The sequence below is a fragment of the Notamacropus eugenii genome, chromosome 3, assembly GCF_028372415.1.
Source record: "Notamacropus eugenii isolate mMacEug1 chromosome 3, mMacEug1.pri_v2, whole genome shotgun sequence".
NCBI classification, from domain to species: Eukaryota; Metazoa; Chordata; class Mammalia; order Diprotodontia; family Macropodidae; genus Notamacropus; species Notamacropus eugenii.
Genome location: NC_092874.1, coordinates 186,325,096 through 186,347,481, shown reverse-complemented (window position 1 = coordinate 186,347,481; position 22,386 = coordinate 186,325,096). Strand labels below are relative to the sequence as shown.

Sequence of the window (22,386 nt, the reverse complement as noted above, 5' to 3'; positions counted from 1 at the left end):
TACATGATTCTTCCTATTATTCGTTCTAATTGTGTTATCCTATCTATGTGCAGTATGTCAAGATGCTGATCACTTTTATACATGACCCAGTGTAAGGTGTGTACAGAAAAAATAGGAGGCTAGCTGGCATAATTCAATTCAATAATCACCTATTATTTGTAATGTGGGGAACATTTAGGAGAAGCATTATAGATAATCTCTTGTGTACTCAGATACCTCATTCTGTGCTGATAGTTTATTGGATATTTTTTGTATTAAGTGAATTTCTATTACTTTAGATATTTTAATTTGCAATAATGTCAAGTGATAAAATCAGTTGTTCTGTGACAGTAAAATAGGTGATGGAAAATGCAAATGATTTCAGTGAAAAGGTGTATGATTCTTAGAACAAACAGCTCTCATAATTTCATAGAAAACTACAGAAAAAAAACTTTAAGAAATGACGTACTGACTGGTAAGAAGGGGCATAGCCAAGATGGCAGAATAGGGGGAAGAACACACCTTAACTTTCCCAACATTCCCCTCTAAATAAATTCTAAATAAATAACTTTAAAATAATGATGCCAAATAAAATTCTGGAGCAGTAGAGCCAACTAAAGATTGATGTGAGATGATTTTTTTAACCCAAGATAACTTAGGAGGTCAGTAGGAGAGATATGTGACACTGGAGCCATGGTCGTACTGGGCACAGTGCTGGCAGCACCATGAAGCAACCCTTGGAGACTGTAACAGCAGCAGCAGCTTTAGGAACTCTTAACCCACAGATGGTAAAAACATTGGATAATTGATCAATAAAATATTATAGAGGACCCTGTTACATTACCCATATCTAGTTCTGGGTTACAGTTTTAGGGTGAAGAGGAGCATTAGTGTTTGTGACTGCAGAGGAGCATTGTACCCTGGTCATAGTTCAAGGTGTGGAAGAGTGCTTGTGATCATTTATAAGGGAGTAGGAATCCTGATCTCAATTCGAAGGTAGAAAAAAAGCACTAGTGCTTCTAGGGCCAACAGGAGCACTAGCATTTGGGGCTAGAGGGAAAACAAGATAGCTTACTAGGTAAACACCAGAGCACTGGTCAGGAGAGCAGTGACTACACTTCTCCTTAGATCATACTACCTTGGAAGCACTGAAAGCTTACAGACTTCCATAACTAGCTCTGAAAACAACAGCACAAGAAAACCTAGAGCTTGGGACTGTACCCCCTCCACCCTGGGAGCAGAGCCCAATTGTAACATAAAATTAAAAAATCAAGAAATAATGCATTTAAATGAACAAACAACAACAAAAAGAAAATGTGATGATGTCACTATAGTGACAGGGAAAATCAAGACTCAAACTCAGGAGACAATGTTGTCAAAATGGCTATAAGCAAAGCCTTAAAAATTCTGAATTGGACATAAGCCCAACAAGAATTCCTGGAAGAGCTCAAAAAAAGACTTTAAAAATCAAATAAGAGATGTAGAGGAAAAATTAGGAGAAAAAGAAGCAAGAAAATTATGAAAAAAGAGTCAACCACTTGGTACAAGAAGCACAAAAAATACTGAAGAAAATAACATCTTAAAAAACAGAATTTACCAATGGAAAAGCAGGTACAAAAACTCACTAAGTTTACTTTAACTTCAAAAAATTAGAATTGGGCAAGTGGAAGCTAATGACTCCATGAGACATGAAGAAGCAATAAAACAAAGTCAAAAGAGAAAAATAGAAGAAAATGTGAAATATCTTGTTGGAAAAACACCTGACCTGGAAAGTAGATGCAGGAGAGATAATTTAAGAGTTTTGAGGCTACCTGAAAGCTTTGATTAGGGGGAAAAAGAGCCTACAGATCATATTTTAAGAAATTATCAAGGAAAACTGTCTTGATAACCTAAAAGCGGAGGGTAAAATAGAAATTGAAAGAATCCACCGATCACCCTCCAAAAAAGATCCTAAAATGAAAACTCCCAGGAATATTGTAGCTACATTCCAGAGCTTCTAGGTCATGGAGAAAATATTGTGAACAGCCCGAAAGAAACAATCAGATATTTTGGAGCCACATTTAGGATCACACAAAATTTAACAGTGTCCACTTTAAAGTATTGGAGGGCTTGGAAGGTGACATTCCAGAAGGCAAAGGAGCTAGGATTAAAACCAAGAATCATCTCACTAGCAAAACTGAGTATAACGAAGGAAAAAATAGAGTGGGCATTTCATAAAATAATGCACTTTCAGGCATTCCTGATGGAAAGATAAGAGCTGAATAGAAAATTTTACTTTCAAATATAACACTCAAGAGAATCATGAAGAGGTAAACATGAAAGAGAAATAAGGGACTCAGTAATGTTTAACTATTTACATTCCTACATGGGAAGATGATACATGTAACTCTTTATCATTAGGTCACTTAAGAGTATACATGAGCAGAGGCATGTGTGTCAGTTGACTATAATGGTATAAATTCAAAACAAAATTAAGGGTGAGAAAGAAGAATGCATGGGGAGAAGGGGGGAAGGGAAAGGAAGAACAGAAAATTACATTGAAGAAATGTATAAGAAAACTTTTCAAGTGGAAAGGGAGGGAGTGATTATTCTCATGGGAATTGGCTCAAAGAGGGAATAACGTTCAAGAATATCAGGGGACTCCTTGGGGAAAAAAAATGTGTTCTAGCAGTTCCAGGCTTCAAACTGTATTAAAAAGCACTTATGAAAACATGTTACTGGCTGTGAAATAAAGTGGTAAAACTTAAATAAAGAGATAGATTAGGTAGGTAGATTATATTAAAAAAATAGGTAGATTAAATAAATAATGCACAGTAGTAAATTGCCATAGTAATTTAGCATTTGATAAATGCATATCCAAGCTTTTGCAACAAAGAACTCAGTATCTGATGAAAATTGCTGGAAAAACTGGAAAGCAGTTTGACAGAAACTAGATATAGATCAACATCTCATACCATATATTAAGGTCAAAATGGGTACATGAGTCAGGCATAAATGGTAATATCAAAAGCAAATTAGGGGAGCATCAAAAATTTTACTCTGAGGTACCACCTCACGCCCATCAGATTGACCAATATGACAGAAAAGGAAAATAATAAGGTTGATCACGATATGTCAAAATTGGTATGCTAATGCACTATTGATAGAGTTGTGAACTGATCCAGCCATTCTGAAAAACAATTTGGAGCTATGCCCCAAGGGCTCTCAAATGGTACCTAGGTACTTTGACCTAGCAATACTACCACTAGGTCTATGTCCTAAAGAAATTAAAAAAAAAAAGTACCTATTTGTGCAAAACTATTTATAGTAGCTCTTTTTGGGATGACAAGGAACTGGAAATTGATGGGGTGCCCATCAATTGGGAAATGGCTGAATTAATTTTAGTATATGATTGTGATGTAATACTTTTGGGCTATAAAAACTGAGCTAGGATGGTTTCAGGGAAACATGGTAAGAGTTATGACTTATATGAACTGATACAAAGCGAAGTGAGTAGAACCAGGAGAATATTGTACACAGTAACAGCAATAGTGTACAATGATCAGCTCTGAATCGCTTAGCTGTTTTTAACAATACAGTGATCTAAGACAGTTCTGAAGGACTTATGATGAAGAAATGCTGTCCACCTCCAGGGAAGGAACTGAATGCATATTGAAACATACTTTTTTTAAACTTTATTTTTCTTGCTTTTGTTTTCAACATGGCTAATATGATAGTATGTTTTGTATATAGTTCAAATATGTGCAATTTATATTATACAAATTATATTTGTGTTCAAAATTGGTGGAGGAAAGGTGGGAGGGAGGGAGAGAAGTCAGAACTCAAAATTAAAAAAAAATGTCAAAGATAATAAATAATGTGGAAAAAAAGAATACTATGTCACCAGGAGATAATTGCTTTTATAAGAGGTATGAAATTTGCCATTAAATAAATAATTGGTAGGGAATTGATTCAACTAGTTAAATTTCAGCAGTTAAAAACATTTATTAAACATTTACCACATGCTAAGCACTATGTTAGATGCTGCATATGCAATATGAAAGTGAAACAAAGCTTACCCTTAAGGACCTTGCATTCTATTGGGGTTAAAGATAAGTTGATATAGGATATATCCAAAATAAATACAAAGTGATAGAAATGGAATGGGAGTGGGGAATGTGGATTGTCAGAAATCAGACAAGGCCTTTGGAAGCAGGTCGAGATTGAGCTGAGCTGGTGTTACAATAGATAACAGTTGACCAGAGTAGCACAGGGAACAGATTGTATAAAGCACTGGGGCACAGAGATGGAAAGTTAAAAATGTAATATGTGTTCAGATTAGGAGTTTAGACAGGAGCCTGATTAAGAAGGGCTTCAAATGATAGGAATTTCTGTTTTTATCAGAGGTAATAGGGAGCCACTCAGCTGAACATTTCAGGCATTTCCAAGAGCGTTTAATAATGGAAAATCACTATGAATAGAGGTGGTATAGATTTTTAGTAAGTATTGGCACTAATAAAGTGATAAAAAAAATCATTAGCACAGTCTCTGGCATATAGCAGGCACTTAATAAATGCTTATTCTTTCTACTTACTAAATGCTTATTTTCTCCTTTTCCCCACCAGGAGATAATAGTGTATTTTCACCTGAAGTCTGAGATTTTGGAAATGGCAATCTTATCTGTGTTACATTAGTGATAACACAAAATGAAATACATCTTCAAAAGCAATGCCATATTCTTAAAGCATTTAAAAAAAGCAAATAATTGACTTTCCCTAAGATATTCATTATTTGTATTCTATCTGTTGGTTGTTTCTACATTCTACGAAAAGTTCTATTCATAAGATTCCGAAGGATTCATGGTTATTCATGTCCTTTCTTACTCTTCATTCTCTTCTACCTTGATTAAGTCTTAGATACTTAGACACTCTCTTCTCTAGGTTTTTGGGAAATTATTCTTTCTTGGTTCTCCTTTTACTTATCAAACTGTTCCTTCTCAATCTCCTTTATTGGATGCTTTTCTAGATCATATCCTCTAAATGTAGGTGTTCCTAAGGGTTCTGTCCTGGGCCCTCTTTTCTTTTCTCTCTATGCCACTTGACTTGGTGATCTTGTCAACTCTCAATGGCTTTAATTTCATTTCTAGCTGATTATCAAATCTTCCTCTCTTTTCTTAAGCTCTCTGCTGACCTCTAATCTCACCATTTCCAACTGCCTTTCAGACATCACAAAGTAGACATTTTAAACTCAACGTGTCCAAAACAGAATTACTTCCCCCCATCCTTCCACCCCATCTCCCAGGGGAATACCTATTGTTCCAGGGTTGGACCCTTGTTCTTGCCCTTACATATTCTTGCCCTTAAATATTTCTTACACCCCTCCTCTCCCCATCACCCCTTTCCCCTCCCCTCATCACCCTTCCCCCCATCCAATCTGTTGTCAAGACCTGTCAGTTTCAGCTTTGCAACATTTCTTTTCTCTGATACTATTACCACTCCAGGGCCTGGCCTTTATCACTTCTTGTCTAGACTGTTGCAGTAGCCTGCTGGTGGGTCTGCATGCTTCAGGTCTTTTCTCACTTCAATCCATCCTCCATACAGCTACCAAAATTGTTTTCTTAAAGCATAGTTCTTACCATGTTACCCAGTGCTTCCCTGTCATCTCCAGCATCAAATGTAAAATCCTTATTTGGTGTTTTAAAGCGCTTTATAACCTTGTCCTGTCCTGCCTTTCCAATTTTCTTACATTTTACTCCCAGTCACATACTCTTCAATCCAGTGACACTGGCCTCTTTGCTGTTCCACCAACAAGACACTCCATGTCTTGGATCCAGCATTTTCTCTGGCTATCCCTGGCATGGATGCTCTCCCTCTTCATCTTAACCTCTACTTCCCTGGCTTCCTTTATGTCTGAACTAAAAATCCTTCCTTCTGCAGGTGCATTTCCCAAGTCCTCTTCATTCTACTGCCTTCCTTCTTTCAATTATTTCCTATTTACTCATATACAGCTCGTTTGTATTCATTTGTTTGCTTGTCTCCCCCATTAGATTGTGAGTTCCTTGGGTGCAAGAATACAATTTTTTTCCTCTTTCTATCCCCAACACTTTAGCCCAGTGGTACATATTAAGTAATTAATAAATTTTTATTGACTGGCTAAAGCATTTGCCCCATATCTTTATGGAGAGGTAACAGACTCTGGATGCGGATTATGATGCACATTTTTGGCTATAACCAGCATAGGGATTGTTTTGTTTGTTTTGTTTGACTGTATATTTGTTAATTTGTTGGTGTTCAGCAGTGTCTGACTCTGGGGCCCTATTTGAGGTTTTCTTAGCCAAGGTAAATTTGTAATTTCTCTACTTCATTTTACAAATGAAGAAACTGACAAAATCAGGGTTAAATGACTTGCCTAGGGCCACCCAGCTAAGAAGTTTCTGAGGCTGGATATGAACTCCGGTCTCCATGTCTCTGGGCCTGGTGCTCTATCCACTGCACCACCTAGCTGCCCACGTTTGTTACTAGAACTTTTTCTTTCTTCTTCTTCCCTCCTTCCCTCCTACCCCTCCAACATGGAAGTGAGTTTAGCAGAGGGAGGGGAATGAGGATAGTAGGGATAAGGAAAGGAAGGAAGAAAGGAGGGAAGAAATAGAAGAAAGGAAAGGAAGGAAAGGAGGGAAAGAAGGTCATTGAGACATTTTTTTTTTTATTTAACTTTTAACATTTATTTTCACACAATTTTGGGTTACAAATTTTCTCCCCTTTTATCCCCTCCCCCCCCCAAACCCAAGCATTCTAATTGCCCCTGTGACCAATCTGCTCTCTCTTCTATCCTCCCTCTCTGCCCTTGTCTCTGTCTTCTCTTTTGTCCTGTAGGGCCAGATAGCTTTCTTTACCCCTTAACCTGTATTTCTTATTTCCTAGTGGTAAGAACATTACAGTTGATCCTATCACTTTGAGTTCCAACTTCTTTAGCTCCCTCCCTCTCCACCCCTTCCCTTTGGAAGACAAGCAATTCAATATAGGCCAAATCTGTGTAATTTTGCAAATGATTTCCATACTAGTTGTGTTGTATAGGACTAACTATATTTCCCTCCATCCTATCCTGTCCCCCATTACTTCTATTCTTTTATGATCCTTTCCCTCCCCATGAGTGTCGACCTCGGATTGCATTCTCCTCCCCATGCCCTCCCCTCTATCCTCCCCCCCACCCTGCTTGTGCCCTTGTCCCCCACTCTCCTGTATTGTGAGATAGGTTTTCCTATCAAAATGAGTGTGCATTTTATTCTTTCCTTTAGTGGACTGTGATGAGAGTAGACCTCATGTTTTTCTCTCTCCTCCCCTCTTTATCCCTCCACTAATAAGTCTTTTGCTTGCCTCTTTTATGAGAGATAATTTGCCCCATTCAATTTCTCCCTTTCTCCTCCCAATATTTCTCTCTCACTGCTTGATTTCATTTTTTTTTTAAGATATGATCCCATCCTCTTCAATTCACTCTGTAGACTCTGTCTCTATGTATGTGTGTGTGTGTGCATGTGTGTGTGTGTACTCCCACCCAGTACCCAGATACTGAAATGTTTCAAGAGTTACAAATATTGTCTCTCCATGTAGGAATGTAAACAGTTCAACTTTAGTAAGTCCCTTATGACTTCTCTTTGCTGTTCACCTTTTCATGGTTCTCTTCATTCTTGTGTTTGAGAGTCAAATTTTCTTTTCAGCTCTGGTCTTTTCATCAAGAAAATTTGAAAATCCTCTATTTCATTGAAAGACCATTTTTTCTCCTGAAGTATTATACTCAGTTTTGCTGGGTATGTGATTCTTGGTTTTAGTCCTAGTTCCTTTGACTTCTGGAATATCCTATTCCATTCCCTTCGATCCCTTAATGTAGAGGGTGCTAGATCTTGTGTTATCCTGATTGTATTTCCACAATATTTGAATTGTTTCTTTCTAGCTGCTTGCAATATTTTCTCTTTCACCTGGGAATTCTGGAATTTGGCCACAATGTTCCTAGGAGTTTCTCTTTTTGGATCTCTTTCAGGCGGTGTTCTGTGGATTCCTTGAATATTTATTTTGCCCTCTGGTTCTAGAATCTCAGGGCAGTTTTCCTTGATAATTTCATGGAAGATGATGTCTAGGCTCTTCTTTTGATCATGGTTTTCAGGTAGTCCCATAATTTTTACATTGTCTCTCCTGAATCTATTTTCCAGGTCAGTTGTTTTTCCAATAAGATATTTCACATTATCTTCCATTTTTCCAATCTTCTCTCTTTGTTCTGTGATATCATGCTTTCTCGCAAAGTCCTTAGCGTCCATCTGTGCCATTCTAGTTTTGAAAGAACTATTTTCTTCAGTGAGCTTTTGAATCTCCTTTTCCATTTGGCTAATTCTGCTTTTGAAAGCATTCTTCTCCTCATTGGCTTTTTGAACCTCTTTTGCCAGTTGAGTTAGGCTAGTTTTCAAGGTGTTAATTTCTTCAATATTTTTTTGGTTCTCCTTTAGCAGGGAGCTGATCTGCTTTTCATGCTTCTCTTTCATCCCTCTCATTTCTCTTCCCAGTTTTTCCTCCACCTCTCTAACTTGATTTTCAAAATTCTTTTTGAGCTCTTCCATGGCCTGAGCCCATTGGGTGGGCTGGGACACAGAATCCTTGATTTCTGTGTCTTTGCCTGATGGTAAGCATTGTTCTTCCTCATCAGAAAGAAAGGGAGGAAATGTATGTTCTCCCAGAAAGTAGCCTTCAATAGTTTTGTTTCTTTTCCCTTTTCTGGGCATTCTCCCCAGCCAGTGACTTGACCTCTGAATATTCTCCTCACACCCACCTCACCACCTGGTCCTCCCAGCCAGCGTTTGGGGACTGAGATTCAAATGCTGCTTCCAGCCTTAGGGCTTTTGGCGGGGGCAGGGCTGCTATTCAGTGTGAGAATTAAGTTCAGGTGGTCAGGTCGGGGCAGGGCCGCCTCTCAGGCTCAGTTCCCTCAGGGGGTTTATGTACAGACCTTCCACAATGGATCCAGGCTCCCACCCGCTTGGGGAGCCCCTGTCTGCAGCCGCCTCTCAGCTTCTATCTCCCGGGGGGGCCCGAGCCATGGGGGCACCCCACTCCCCTCTCGACCCGCCAAAGAGACTCTCTCACCGACCCCCGTCACCTGTGGGTGAAGGGGCTTGTGCCGCCACTGGAGATCCCGTCCCTGAAGCCTGCTCGGATCTGTACCTCTCGGAGCCGCGGCCGCCGCAGGTCTGGGCTGGGCTCCGCGTCTGCAGCACGATGGACCTTTTGCGAGAGGTTTGCAGGTCCCTCTGTGGGTGGAGGGACCTGCATGGCCACTGGAGATCCCGTCCCCGTAGCCCGCTCGGGTCTTTTCCTCACGGTGTCGCGGCTGCTGCAGGGCTGCCCTCTGCTCCCAGTCCCGGCGCCCAGTCCGCAGCGCGAAGGACCCCCCGCGAGATGTTTGCAGGTCTCTCCAGAACAGAAATCTCCCTCGCTCCAATATTCCGTGGCCTCTGGGTGCAGAATTCACTGTGAGTTTGTCCCCTCTAGCCGTTCTGTGGGTTGTGGGTTCGGAGCTATGTGTATGTGCGTCTTTCTACTCCGCCATCTTGGCTCCGCCCCCGAGACATCTTTTTAAATAAATGCGAAGAACAAAAGGAAAGCCAAAAAGATGACAGGCAAGACTGCTTTGAAAGCTACAGGTTGAATTTATTACGTACTTTAAAAAGTAAGCTGAATATAATAGATATCTATCTGTAGTTCCAGGTACACTCTTTTTTCCCTTGTTCTGCATTTTATGTAAAAAAGCCCATTTTATTTGGTTATTTGCTAAATTCAGAATAAAAGTAAATTTATAGTAAAAAGACTTACTGTATACACCAAGTTCTTAAGCTGAAGTCCACAAACCTTTAAGGGGTCTGTGAACTTGTATGGGAAACAGTTATATCTTTTTTTTAAAATAATCTCTAGAAAATTTAGCCTTTCTTCAATTATGAATATAGACAACAAAAGAGGCAATATCTGTGACTTTGTCCCTGACAGATGAGACGTATTTTCATGTCACATTATAATTGTTGCAGATATCTAAAAAGTATCACTCATGTTCATCACTACATTAAAAAAAAAATCTGATCACTTATTGCTGGATAGAAGATTGAAGTCTTCCATTGGGGTACCTCTGGGCCTGCTAGTTGAGCCACCAAACAGGGAAGCTATGTGTTCTCACAATGGGGATGCAGACATATGTGTTTCTTTCCAAATTATTGGTTGATTCATAAATGAAAGGAAGTGAATCATTTTTATTGTTTTTTAAAGTTTTGTGAGATTAGGCAGTTCAAATGAGAATTTTTAACTCTGTAAGGCAGTGTGATATTGGGGGCTAGGAGGGTAAACTAGGTAAATGCAAATATCTCTCAATTTAGGTAACTGTTGAAGTGTTATAAGTAATTTCTTATTATTGCTAATAAATTTCTTTTATTTGATTTTGTTTTATACTGGCTTTTTGTCTAACCTGTTTTGTAATAAAGGCATGCACATGCAATAAGTTGTACATTTGTATATTATCATTCCATGAAAATACTGTTTATTTAAAAATAAATTTGTGAGAAAACTGTGAACAGTATCAGAAATGAGAACCATAATTTCTAGGAAGATATAGAAAGCCATGTGACTACACACACAATAGTTTAAGCCAAATTCCAGAAAGGATATGATTCCTGTGTTTCTGCTGTAATAGAATTATCTCTTGGAGGGTGTTGGAGTCATGATAAATGTTGAAAGTTTGGATCAGTTATAATACCTGTGTTAATTTATTTTTACTTAATTGTCACACAATTTTCTTAAATCTCTTATACTTGATTAAAATGTAATTATTTATTTGAATATTTACTTAAAAACATAAAACATTGAGTTCTAAAAATATTAATTAAATTAGATATTTTATTTTATCGCTATTATATATATATGCTTCATTTTTTTTCACAGACCCAATTTAAGTTGAAACATTGAAGAAAAGGAAGTATGATGAAGGTTATATTTTACGTGGCTTTACTTCTGTCAGTGAACATGATGGAACACAGAAGTATTTGTTGTGTGGAGAAGTTCTTGCAAATGGAAGAATAAAGCTGGCAAAACTGAAAGAGCACCTTACCTGCCCATTTTAAAAATGCATCTTAAAATTCCTTTATTTTCCTTGTGAAGAAAGCACAATTCAAAAACACTTGGAACGCTTTCAAAACTTGGACTTGTCACTCCACAAAAACCTTCTCTTGAGTCGTTGATAAGGATGCTTACCAGATTGCCAAATGACAAACCCCCACTTTTGGAAAGATTATAGTAAAAGCCATAGGCGCTTGAAATGGTTGAGCTGGTATATATACCGAGGTGGGAAAAAATGGGAAGTGGTTTCATTGTCAAATGATGTGTCACATTCTGGAATATCTGATATATTTTTTAATATTTTGAAACAAGTCATTGAGAAATTAGCAGCTTTGCCATTCTCCTTCTTTATGCTATTAGAGGAAACTACAAACATTTCTCAACATAGCTAGCTTTCGTTCACTAGGTGGGTGTTAATGCCATCAAAGAAAAATTCTGATTTAAGAGTGTCTTTGGAAAATTACAAAAACCTGACTGTTTTGGAAATGGTAAAGGTTTTATTTTTTTTTTTTCCCAAACAAAACTGACCGGAAACAAAAGTCCTTGCACAGGTAGAACTCCTGTGATGCTTGCTAACACATGGTTGTCCTACTCTGGTGAAGAAGGAATCTCCTATGATGTCGCATTTTAAAAAAAATAATTTTTTTCTCAATTGCAAGCAAGAACAATTTTTAACATTAGATTTTTAAAATTTTGAGTTCTAAACTCTAAACTTGCCACCCTCCTTTACCCCCTCACTGAGATGGTAAGCAGTTTGATATAAGTTATATATGTGCAGTCATACAAAACATTTCCATATTAGTTGTCTTGTGAAAGAAAACATACCAAAAAAAAACACCCAACCCAGTCATGAAAAAATAAAGTGAAAAATAGCATGCTTCAGTTGGCATTTAGGCTCCATAATTTCTTCTCTGGGAGTAGGCGTTATTTTCATCATGAGTCCTTTGGAATTATCTTGGATTATTTTATTACTGAGAATAGCTCAGTCATTCACAGTGATCATTGTTCAGTTTTGCTGTTAGCCTGCGCAGTGTTCTCCTGGCTCTGCTCTCTTCACTCTGCAGCCATTCATGTACGTCTTTCCAAGTTTTTCTGAAATCATCCTGCTCATCATTTTTTTTTTTATTCTGCTTATCGTTTCTTGTAGCACAATAGTATTCCATTACAATCATATTCCACAACTTTTTCAACCATCCCCCAGTTGATGGGCATACCCTCAATTTCCAGTTCTTTGTCACCACAAAAAAAGCTTGCAGTAGATATTTTTGTACAAATTGGTCCTTTTCCTTTTTTAAATTTTTTAAAATTTTTTATCTCTTTGGGATACAGACCTAGTAATGGTATTGCTCGGTCAAAAAGTATACACATTTTGATAGCCCTTTGGGCATAGTTCCAAATTGCTCTCCAGAATAGTCAGATCAGTTCAGAGTTCCACCAGCAGTACATTAGTATCCCAAATTTTGACATATCTTCTACCATATTTATCATTTTTCTTTTTGTCCTATTAGCCACTCTGATTGGTGTGAGGTGGTGCTTCAGAGTTGTTTTAGTGTGCGTTTTTCTAATCGATGGTGATTTAGAGCATTTTTTTCATATGACTGTAGATAGTTTTTATTTCTTCTGAACATTGCCTGTTCATATCCTTTGACTGCTTGTCAATTGGGGAAGGACATAATCTTATAAATTTGACTCACTTCTCTATATACTTGAGAAATGGGGCCTATCACATTGCTTTTTACAAAGACATGCAGGGGCAATAAATACTCTTCTAAAAACCCTTGAAATAATCTTTTTGTGAACATTTATGAAAGTCATCATCTTTAATAGAGGCAGATCTTTGAATTGTGGCACTTAAAAATATTTTGTCAAGAAATGAAAGCAGAATATGGAATGTTTAGCATAGAGAAGTTTGCTGGATTTTAAGGAAACAAGTCATAAAGTGTTTTATTAATTAAGGACTGAAGTTTACTTTTTATAGGGGAAAAGTCTACTCTTGGAATACCTTGAAAGAAAATATTTTGTCCATTGGCTAGCTTATCTGGCAGTTATTTTTAACTATGTGAATGAAATAAATGCTAGTCATGATTATGAACGATCCTGAAAAATTTTATGATTTCTTGACTGAGTGGCCAATAACAAAGAAAAGAATAGAAGGTGACATATTGCAAACTTTCAAATGCTAAAGGAACTGCTTTAACAAGAAGGAACTGAGATACATCATTCTCTGAATTTCTTTGCAAGTAGAACTTTGAACACCTGGAAACACTTCGGAACTTTCAAAAGTTATTTCTATTTTTATGGCAATAAAGTTAATCCATGCATTCTTAATCCTTTTTGATGTAAGCTGTATCATAAATGTTGACCTACCCAAAGAGGAACTCATTGATTTTAGGACAAAAAAGAGATAGCCAATGTCCAGTTGATTTTTTGATCATTTGAAGTTTTAATTTTTTTTAAAACCCAAGTTTAAGGCTTATCTATTCCTGTTCAATTTGATCTTACTGTATTTGGCCCAGTGTTCTAAGCTGTCAAGATATTTTTGAATCCTTATTCTTTTATGCAGTACTTTAGCTATTTCTTTTTTATGGTTGGAATTTAACTTAAAAACTTAGGAAACTGATATTCCTTACCTTATAAAGCAAACTGTGGAAGCTCTAATTCTATTTGCAACAACATGTCATTATGAATTAGGATTTTCAACACTTGTAGCCATTAAAACAAAAAAATCAAAATTAATTGGATGTCCAACATGACATTTATGTTACTTTGTCAAGTACCACCCCAACATGGTTCCTTTTCAAATTAAACAGCAACTTCTTACTCTTTTTAAAAAGTGATTTCTGACTTTAACATCCTTGTTTTAAATGTATTGTCTTAATATTTGGTATGTTAAGAAGCACATTATATCACACACTAAAAGCTTTTGAAAATGATATTTCAATATAATTTAATTCTTTTATGATCCTCTGTATTTTAATTAAAAAAATACTATTCTGAGAAGGGGTTCATGGATTACCAAACACATATGGACTTCACTGGACTACCAAAAACACAAAGTTATTCCACGTAATAGTTAGTCATATACAATTAAAGATGGCTGTCACATTCCCTGTGGTCCTCTTTAGGCTAAACATCCTGTGGTACCTAGAACTGAAAACAATGCTGTTTATATGGTCCAGTGAGGGAGAGGGACTACCACCTCCTTATTCTTGGACATTGTCTCTCATATACGTGTGTGTATGACATGATATATATTATGTAGAAGTATATTTTATTATAAATAAAATACATTTTAATATATAATTCTTTTGTTTTTACATCATCATTTTCAAATGTATCCCTCCTATACCCAAATATATGATTTAGTATGGTATAGTGGATAGCATTATGGCCCTGGAGTCAGGAGACCTGGTTTCAAGATCTCAGATATAAACAAACTATGTGACCCTGGATAAGTTAATCTCTGAAACTAATACCTTACTTTCATCTCCTATAAAACTCAGAAGAGTAATTACTGCTGAATGACCTCTAAGGTTTCATCTAGCTCTAAATAGATGATAACAAGATCCATCCCTATAGAGAAGGGATTATATCTCTAGTAACATAGTTTATGATCACACTATTTTTGGCTGCCATATATCCCCGGTGACTTATATGGAACTTGTAGTCAACTAAAATTCTAGTCTTTTTCAAACAAACTCCTGTCTAACCATATCTCCCCAGACATCTTACAGCTGTGAAGCTGTTTTTTTTTTTGAGGATGAACCACAAATATGTGTATATAAATTATATATATACTACTGTTTTACTGTTTTATACATTATGAAGCACACAGAAAATTAGAAATTTTAAGTTGAGATAAAGATGAAATAAACTTTCTATTTTATTAACATCACAAAAACTTTGCTCTCACTAAAAATACAACTTCTTTAGTAATAGTGATGTGACTGAACATGCTTTATTATTTTGAAAAATCTTTTAAGCTTTTGTGATACAGCAATTTGAAGGTCTAGTTCTAAGTTCAATTTTTTTTTCTGATAACTTGGTTTTATTAATGGTTGTTGTATCTGAAAAAAACTGCCTCACAGAGATATGGAGATAGATCCAAATGGGAGAGGTGCATCATTGGCTACACTTACTAAATCATGTACTCATTTTTCAGTCCCATTCACCAATTTTACAAAGGTTTTTGTTGAAATTTGGCTAATAAATTTCCATCTTTCACATATTAGGAGGGATTGGAGAGGGGACAGTCTCTGGAGGTCAGATCTCAGGTCCAGAATGTAGCTGTAGAGGGAAAGAAAGGAGCAGTAGTAAGACAGATGCCAAGATGCCCAAGCAGCTCCTGATTTCATGGTGGTGAATTGCTCTCTTCATTTGTTTCCTTGTAGTCCTTCAGGCATCAGGGTGTTGAAAGCAGGAGGAAGTAGGCCCACGAAGGTGTCTTGCTTTTGTGCACTTATCAGGGGCGCTACTTTCCAGAGGAGCTCCTTTATAGAGTGTGCCCATGGTGGATTTCTCTAAGTTGTTCTGAGAGTTGTCCAGCTGTCCTCACCAATAAGTCAGTCTTTTGAAGGTTGATAGAAACCATCAGTCAAAGCAGATGCATATGGATTGTGGGGAAGCCTTCTTTAGTATCTAACATAGGTGTAGTGCTGCGGTTTCTCGGGGTGCGCCTGCAGCTCCTGGGCGGTGGTGGCCAGGGACACCAAGGAAGCCGCGGAGTTGCCAGGCCTGGAGCCCTTCCGAGCCCTTTGACGTGGTCTTGTCTTCCTCCCTTTTCGCCACTCCCCTTTTATTCAGTCTTGAAGTTGATTTTTTTTAACCCAAGTTTAAGGCTTGTCTATATTTATTCAATTTGACCTTCTTGGATTTGGCCCAATGGTCTAGGCTTTTAAAGTATTTTTGAATTTTGATTCTTTCATGCAATACCTTAGCAATCTCAGCTTTGTATCATCTGAAATTTGGATGACTTTATTATGTATGCCTTTATCCAAATAGTTTATTTAAATGTAGAATAAGACAGCCAAACACAAATCCAAGGAACACTACTTAAGACTTCCAAGTTGACATAGAACCATTAATGACTATTCTTGGGCTTGGCTCTTCAACCATCTACAAATCCATCTCTACTGTATTTTAGGCCTTGCTTTTTTATCTTTCCCACAATGCCTTGAGAGACTTTATCAAATATTTTGCTAAATTCAAAGCAAACTGTAGCTACAAGCATTTTTTTCTAATCTATCAGTCCACCATCCATGAAAAAATAAAATATAAAAAATTAAGTTAGTCTCACATGACATGTTATTGATGAAGCCATACTGGTTCTTTTTGATCAAGGGCCTTCTAAGATATTACTTAACTTTTAATAATACATTTTAAAATCTTGCCAGTAATCCATGTTAAACTCACTGGCCTACAGGTGAAGAATCCAATATCTCACCCTTTCTGAAAATCAGAAAAACAAGTGACTTCCAGTCCTGTGACACTGCATTCATATCTTCTAGTTCCTTTAGTATTCAAGGGAAATAGTTCATCTATACTCTTTGATTTCAGTTAGTCACCTTCTCTCTTATCTCCTTATCTTGGGAACTAGCTTCCCTATTAGCCATGGTGTGTTCGTCTTTCCTGGCTGAAGAAGACCATGCCATTAGAGAAATAATGACATGATTTGCACTTGACTTTGTTTTGAATGAGGGAGGGCTGTGCAGGTCACCAGCCTCACTTCTCCTCCAGAGTCATCTGAATCCAGTGACCTGATATTCATCAGGATGACTGGAGATGACCCAGGATGAGGCAATTGGGGTTAAGTGACTTGCCCAAGGTCACACAGCTAGTGAGTATCAAATGTCTGAAGTGGGATTTGAATTCAGGTCCTCCTGACGCCTCCACTGGTGCTCTATCCACTGTACCACCTAGTTGCCCCCTTATTAGCCATATTTCCAGGTCAAAGACCATTCTTAAAACAGTAGCAAAATAAGAATCAATCCTCTCTCTTTTTGTTTTGTCTTTAGTTACCATCATCCCATGGACCCTGAGTAGTAGTCCTAGCTTGTCTTTGAGTCCTGTTTTTCCTCCTAATATAGCCAACAATAACAAAAACCTTTTTGTTGTCTTTAGCTTTTTTTTGCCAGCCTTAGTTTACTCTGAGCTTTAGCATTCATAACTTAGCTTTATCTTTCTTTGATTGTGCTACATTTTTGTATTCATCCTCTAGTGAAGGGAGACACAGAATTAGAGGCAGTGAGAGGTAGTGGATAGAGAGTGCCACACTTGGAGTGAGAAAAACCCTGGCTTGGCTCTGACATCATAGCTGTGTATTTATGGGCAAGTTAGTAAGCCTTTCTGAGCCTTGGTTTATATGTTTACATATATATACATGTGTATGTACATATATATAGGAATATTATATATAGGAATATAATATATATGAATAACAGTACCTTCCTTACAGAATTGTTGTAAGGACAAAATGAAATAATGGGTATAAAGTGTTTTGCAAACCTTTAAAGGTATGATCTGCTATATTGTATTGGCTCTCTTTGTTTCCATTTTCTGGATATATCTTCAAAATTGTTTTTTAATTTTTTTATTACTGAAACTTAAATATACAATAAGAAAAAAAGGAACATTATAAACGTAAGAACTGAAAAAAATAAGAAAAGAAAAAAGTATGTCATGTACAGTAGAATGTAAAAGAGGATTCAAAATATAGAACAATAAATTTTCAATTCAAGAAAACCTATAAAAATACTATGCATTTTATTGAGAGCTGTCCATCTTTTCTTTGCTTCCTTGTTAGTTTTTTTCTTGTTCTCTGTTATGCACTTTTTACTTTGGTTCTTTTTTCCCCCTTCCTTCCCCAGAAGGTTATAATTAAGTGTGGAAATATTAATATAGAGATATGTAGATAGACATATGCACATATACACTTACATATATGTATGCATACATACATACTTAGACATATACTTTCCCTAACAAATTCTACTTCTAATCTGTTTTTATGTTTGTATCTCATATTTCCTATCCTTCCTAACTCCTCTACTTTACTTCTATATGCTACCTTGCCCTCCTATTACTTAACCTTACCCCTCCATTCCCCAGGATCCTTCCCTTATGCTCCCATTCCCATAAATCTAAACACACTTCTATACTCCTCTGACTTATTCCCTCACCTTCTCCTCTAAAGATCCTTCCTTTATCCTCCCATTCCCATTAATGTAAACATCCTTCTATGCCCCCCTTTAACCCATTCTTTCCCCTTCCCCTCTAGAGATCCCTCCCTAATCCTCTTCTCCCTCCTATCTCCTTAACATTTTATTTCTTTCTGAATTTAGAAGAGTTTTATACTCTTCTAGATATATATGTATTGTTGAACCCTTTTGAACCCATTCCCAATGAAAGTAGGTTTCCAGAACTAACAGCCCTCTTCCCCCATCTGATTCCTCTGTGTTGGTTCTTCTCACAACTCATTTGTATAAAATAATTACTCTTTTTAGCTGTTCCTAATGGTTTTACTTTTTAAAATCATATCATTCTCAGGTCTACTCCAGTCTTTCTTATGGACTGCCCAATTACAAATAACAATCTTAGACATATGTTTTACATTTTATATACTTACATACCTAAAAAATAAACTGTCCTTATTGAATCCCTAGCCTTTGGAATGTACATTATATTTCTCTTGGCTCTTGTATATCAAATTTTCTACTTAGTTCAGGTTTCTTTCTTTCTTTTTTTTTTTAAACAAAGTCCTGAAAATCTAACAGTTCGTTAAATGTCATTTTTTTTTCCTTCAGGATTATGCTTTGCTTTTCTGGGTATGATATTTTCATCTGGAACCTTAGTTCTTTTGCTGTTCAATATATAGTGTTCCAAGACCTGCAATCTTTAGTATCACTTTTGTATTGTATGATTCTAATTGTGGCCCTACCATATTTAATGTGTTTTTTTACTTGTTGGTCATAATATTTTATCTTTGAATTGGGGGTTTCAGAATTTGACTATAATACTCCTATGGGTTTTCTTCATAGGATCTCTTTCAGGTAGTGATTGATGGATTTTTTTCTGTTTCTTTGTTCTAATTTCATTATTCTAATGCTTCAGGACAATTTTCTTTAATTATTTTTTGTATTATTGTATCAAGAGTCTTTTTTTGATCACAGCTTTCAGGTAGTCCAATTATTCTTATGTTTTCTTTATTTGTTCTGTTTTCCTTATGAGATATTTCACATTCTCCTATTTTTTCATTTTTTGTATTTTGTTTTATTATTTCTTGATCTCTTATGACTTCACTGGCTTCCCCTTGCCCAATTCTGATTTTCAAGGAGTTGTTTTCTTCCTTAAGATTCTAGATCTCCTTTTCTAATTGGTTGATTTTCATAATCTTGTTTTTCTTGGATTGTTCTTATTTTTGTAGTTTTTCCTCAGTCTCTCTCATTTGATTTTTAAAGTCTTTTCAAAGTTCTTCTATGAATTCTTTCTGAGCAGGTAACCATTTGATATTACTCTTTGGGGTAGAAGAGGGTTTCTTTGCTTCAGTATCCTCCTGAAGATGAACCCCAGTCTTCTCTATTTCCATAGTAACTCTCTGTGGTTGGATTCTTTCTCCTTTGCTCATGCATTTTTTAAAATTTGTAGTAGCTTAGTTTTTTTATAATCACCTCTAGTCCTGGGGTATGGAGGTATGGTGCCTTTGGCCTCAGAGTCTTCAGTTCTTCCCTCTGGCCTGGAACTAGAATCAAGACCTCCACCCTCCTGTAAGTGCCCACAACCCAAGGTGTCCTTGCCCCACTGCCCCAGGTATGGTAGTTCCTTTTCACCCTGCCTGTCTCTGCAGCACAGCTGGGTCTGGCGTTCCTTGTCAGCAGAGGTTCCCTTGATCTTCCCAGGTTCAGATGCCCAATTCCCTTCACTGTCTGTGGGGTAAAAGTTCCTGTCGCCAACCCAGTCCAGGGCTTGCTGCTTGTTGTTTAAGCAGGCCTAGCACCTAGCCTGGACGTGTTTACTCTTCACAGGGACCAAATCTAGTCCTAAGACTTTTCTTCAGATCTTCTCTGATTGTCCCAGGAGGACCCCTGTTCTGCCCCTACCCTTACTTATTTTTTACTACTCAGTATTCACCCCGAGGCACTTATTTCATCTCTTCTATAGGGGAAAATCTTGAGAGCTTGGAATTTTCTGATGTCCTCTGCCATCTTCCCAGAATTCTCTTGGATATGTCTTTTAAAAATGTAAATTGTTTGCTAAGTTTACTGTGTATCTGCACTGTTCTCTTTCAATAACTCTTCTTTTATTTTCTTATTGAAATGGCTTTTGTGTCTTCAGAATTTTCAATTTTGAAAACTTCTCATCCCTTTTGAATTGACTTAATATGTGAGATCCTACAAAACTCTTCTGAATTTGGCTTTTGAACCAACTTGTATCCATGCATGTATATTTATGAGCATAATTTTCCATTTTCACTGGAATTATTCAAGTATTTCCTGGTCATGATTAATGTATGTCCACATACTTTGGAGGAGACTGAGTTGAAGAGGGAGTCTTTATGTGCACTAGATAGTTATTTTTTTTTAGTTGTTGCATTTGAGCTATAACATAAATGCTGGGAGCTATGACATTAATACTTATACTACTGTAAATTGAGGTTGCATCTTTGGAGTAGACTAGAAGCAAATGCAAAATCATCCATGTGTCTGTAACAAGCTACTATATGGAAATCTGGAACGGCATTCAGTTAAATTTTCTTAAGGGAAGAAAATAATTTAGGAGCATTCTTCATTTCATAACTTTTGTTTTATTTTGTTTTAGTAATGCATCTATATTCACGTAAGACTCAATTTAAACCAGTAATAGGCATTGTAATCCAGTAGAGATAACTGGGAATTTGGAAGCAAAAGACCATTGTTTAACTCCTATCCTTCTCATTCCCTGTGTGACTTTGAGCAATCTACTCCATCTCTTTGGGTCTCAGTTTCCTCATCTGTAAAATGAGGAGGTTGGCTTGGTTGACCTCTAAAGTGTTTTTGAGTTTTAAATCTATAATCCTATGAAACCATTGAGAATTTGGTTGGGAATTCATTTGGTGAAGCCACATACAACCAATTTTTTTTTTTAAAGAAAATACCCATCATAATTACATACTTTAAATGATTCTTTGTGGAATCAGAACATATATAAAACATAACCAATTAAGATAAAAGATATTAAATCTCATAGTTACTAGATGTGGTTCGTTCAGTAAGTATAATTAATTACATTTGGGGATTTTATACTTAATGATTGCTTGTTTCCTTTTCAAATGCTTATTTCCTATTTGGGTTGTTTGAAGAGCATTCATTAAGCAAGCAATCGTTTAGTACATGATGACTTTTATGGCAGGAGTTGAGTTAGATTGGGGAGAACATACAAATTTTATTTCATTAAATGCCTTTGCTTTGAAAAAAGAAAGGTCCTTCTCTAACCTCAGTTGTTAAAGATATCTAGTCTTTTAATCTTTTTTTCTCGTGACTTTTAAAATTCATATCACTTATCATTTGGAATTTACTGTGGTAACTAGTGTACAGTTTTGATCTAAGCTTATTTTATTTTCTGCCAATCTAAGAAAACATTTTAATAATGAATTTTCTTTTTTTGTACCTTGCTGTCACTTTTTCACTAACTCATTTCCATTCCCAATGGAACTCTCTTTTGTATCAAATAATTCCTAATTTGAAATTATGATTTCATTCTTGATTTTTTGAAGTTAATAAACATTGTAATCTAGCCCCTCACTTTTCCTTTATGCTTTTATGTTCTAAATGTGTTTCTTTCATGGAGCAAATTGTTGAGTTCTGTTTTCTAACTCTTCTATAATCCTTTTCTGTTTTGTTTAGGTATTTAATGATCTTTTGTTATCTTTTATCTGTCATCTAGCCCTGTTTTATTACCTTAAAAAACCCAGCCCTAGATATATACAACTTGTTTTGCTTGAAGGAACGCTATTCCAGTCTTTACCTGCATGCATTACTCCCTCTCCTTCCCATGTCCTGCTCAGCCCAGACCCAGATACTTGGATATGACCCTTAAGAAAAAACCCAAGCAGCCCTAGCTGCCTTAAATTTGTTTTTTTTTTTTTTAAAAGATCTGATCCCAGACTCTACTCTAGAAGAGAGATATTTCTTCTCTCTCTCCCACTTTCCACCCCTTAAATCAAAGCCCAGGTTCCTTGTTCTTGCTTTCACTCATATATTTTTGCACTTTCTTTGCCCTGCTGTAATGTTAATGAAATAGGAAGATCTTTCCC

The 22,386-nt window shown here is 36.6% G+C and overlaps 1 protein-coding gene across 2 annotated transcripts in view; it reads left to right on the top strand.

The window, feature by feature from the left end:
- The window catches only part of AEBP2 (AE binding protein 2), a 68,373-nt gene extending 57,297 nt beyond the window's left edge, over window positions 1-11,076 (top strand). The window contains exon 9 of one of the 2 annotated variants that reach the window (XM_072653602.1): window positions 10,926-11,076. In XM_072653602.1, the coding sequence (XP_072509703.1) occupies window positions 10,926-10,941 (16 nt within the window). In that variant the 3' untranslated portion in view covers window positions 10,942-11,076. The remainder of the gene's footprint in view (window positions 1-10,925) is intronic. The other variant, XM_072653601.1, reaches the window with a different exon arrangement.
- Window positions 11,077-22,386: the final 11,310 nt, after the last annotated feature.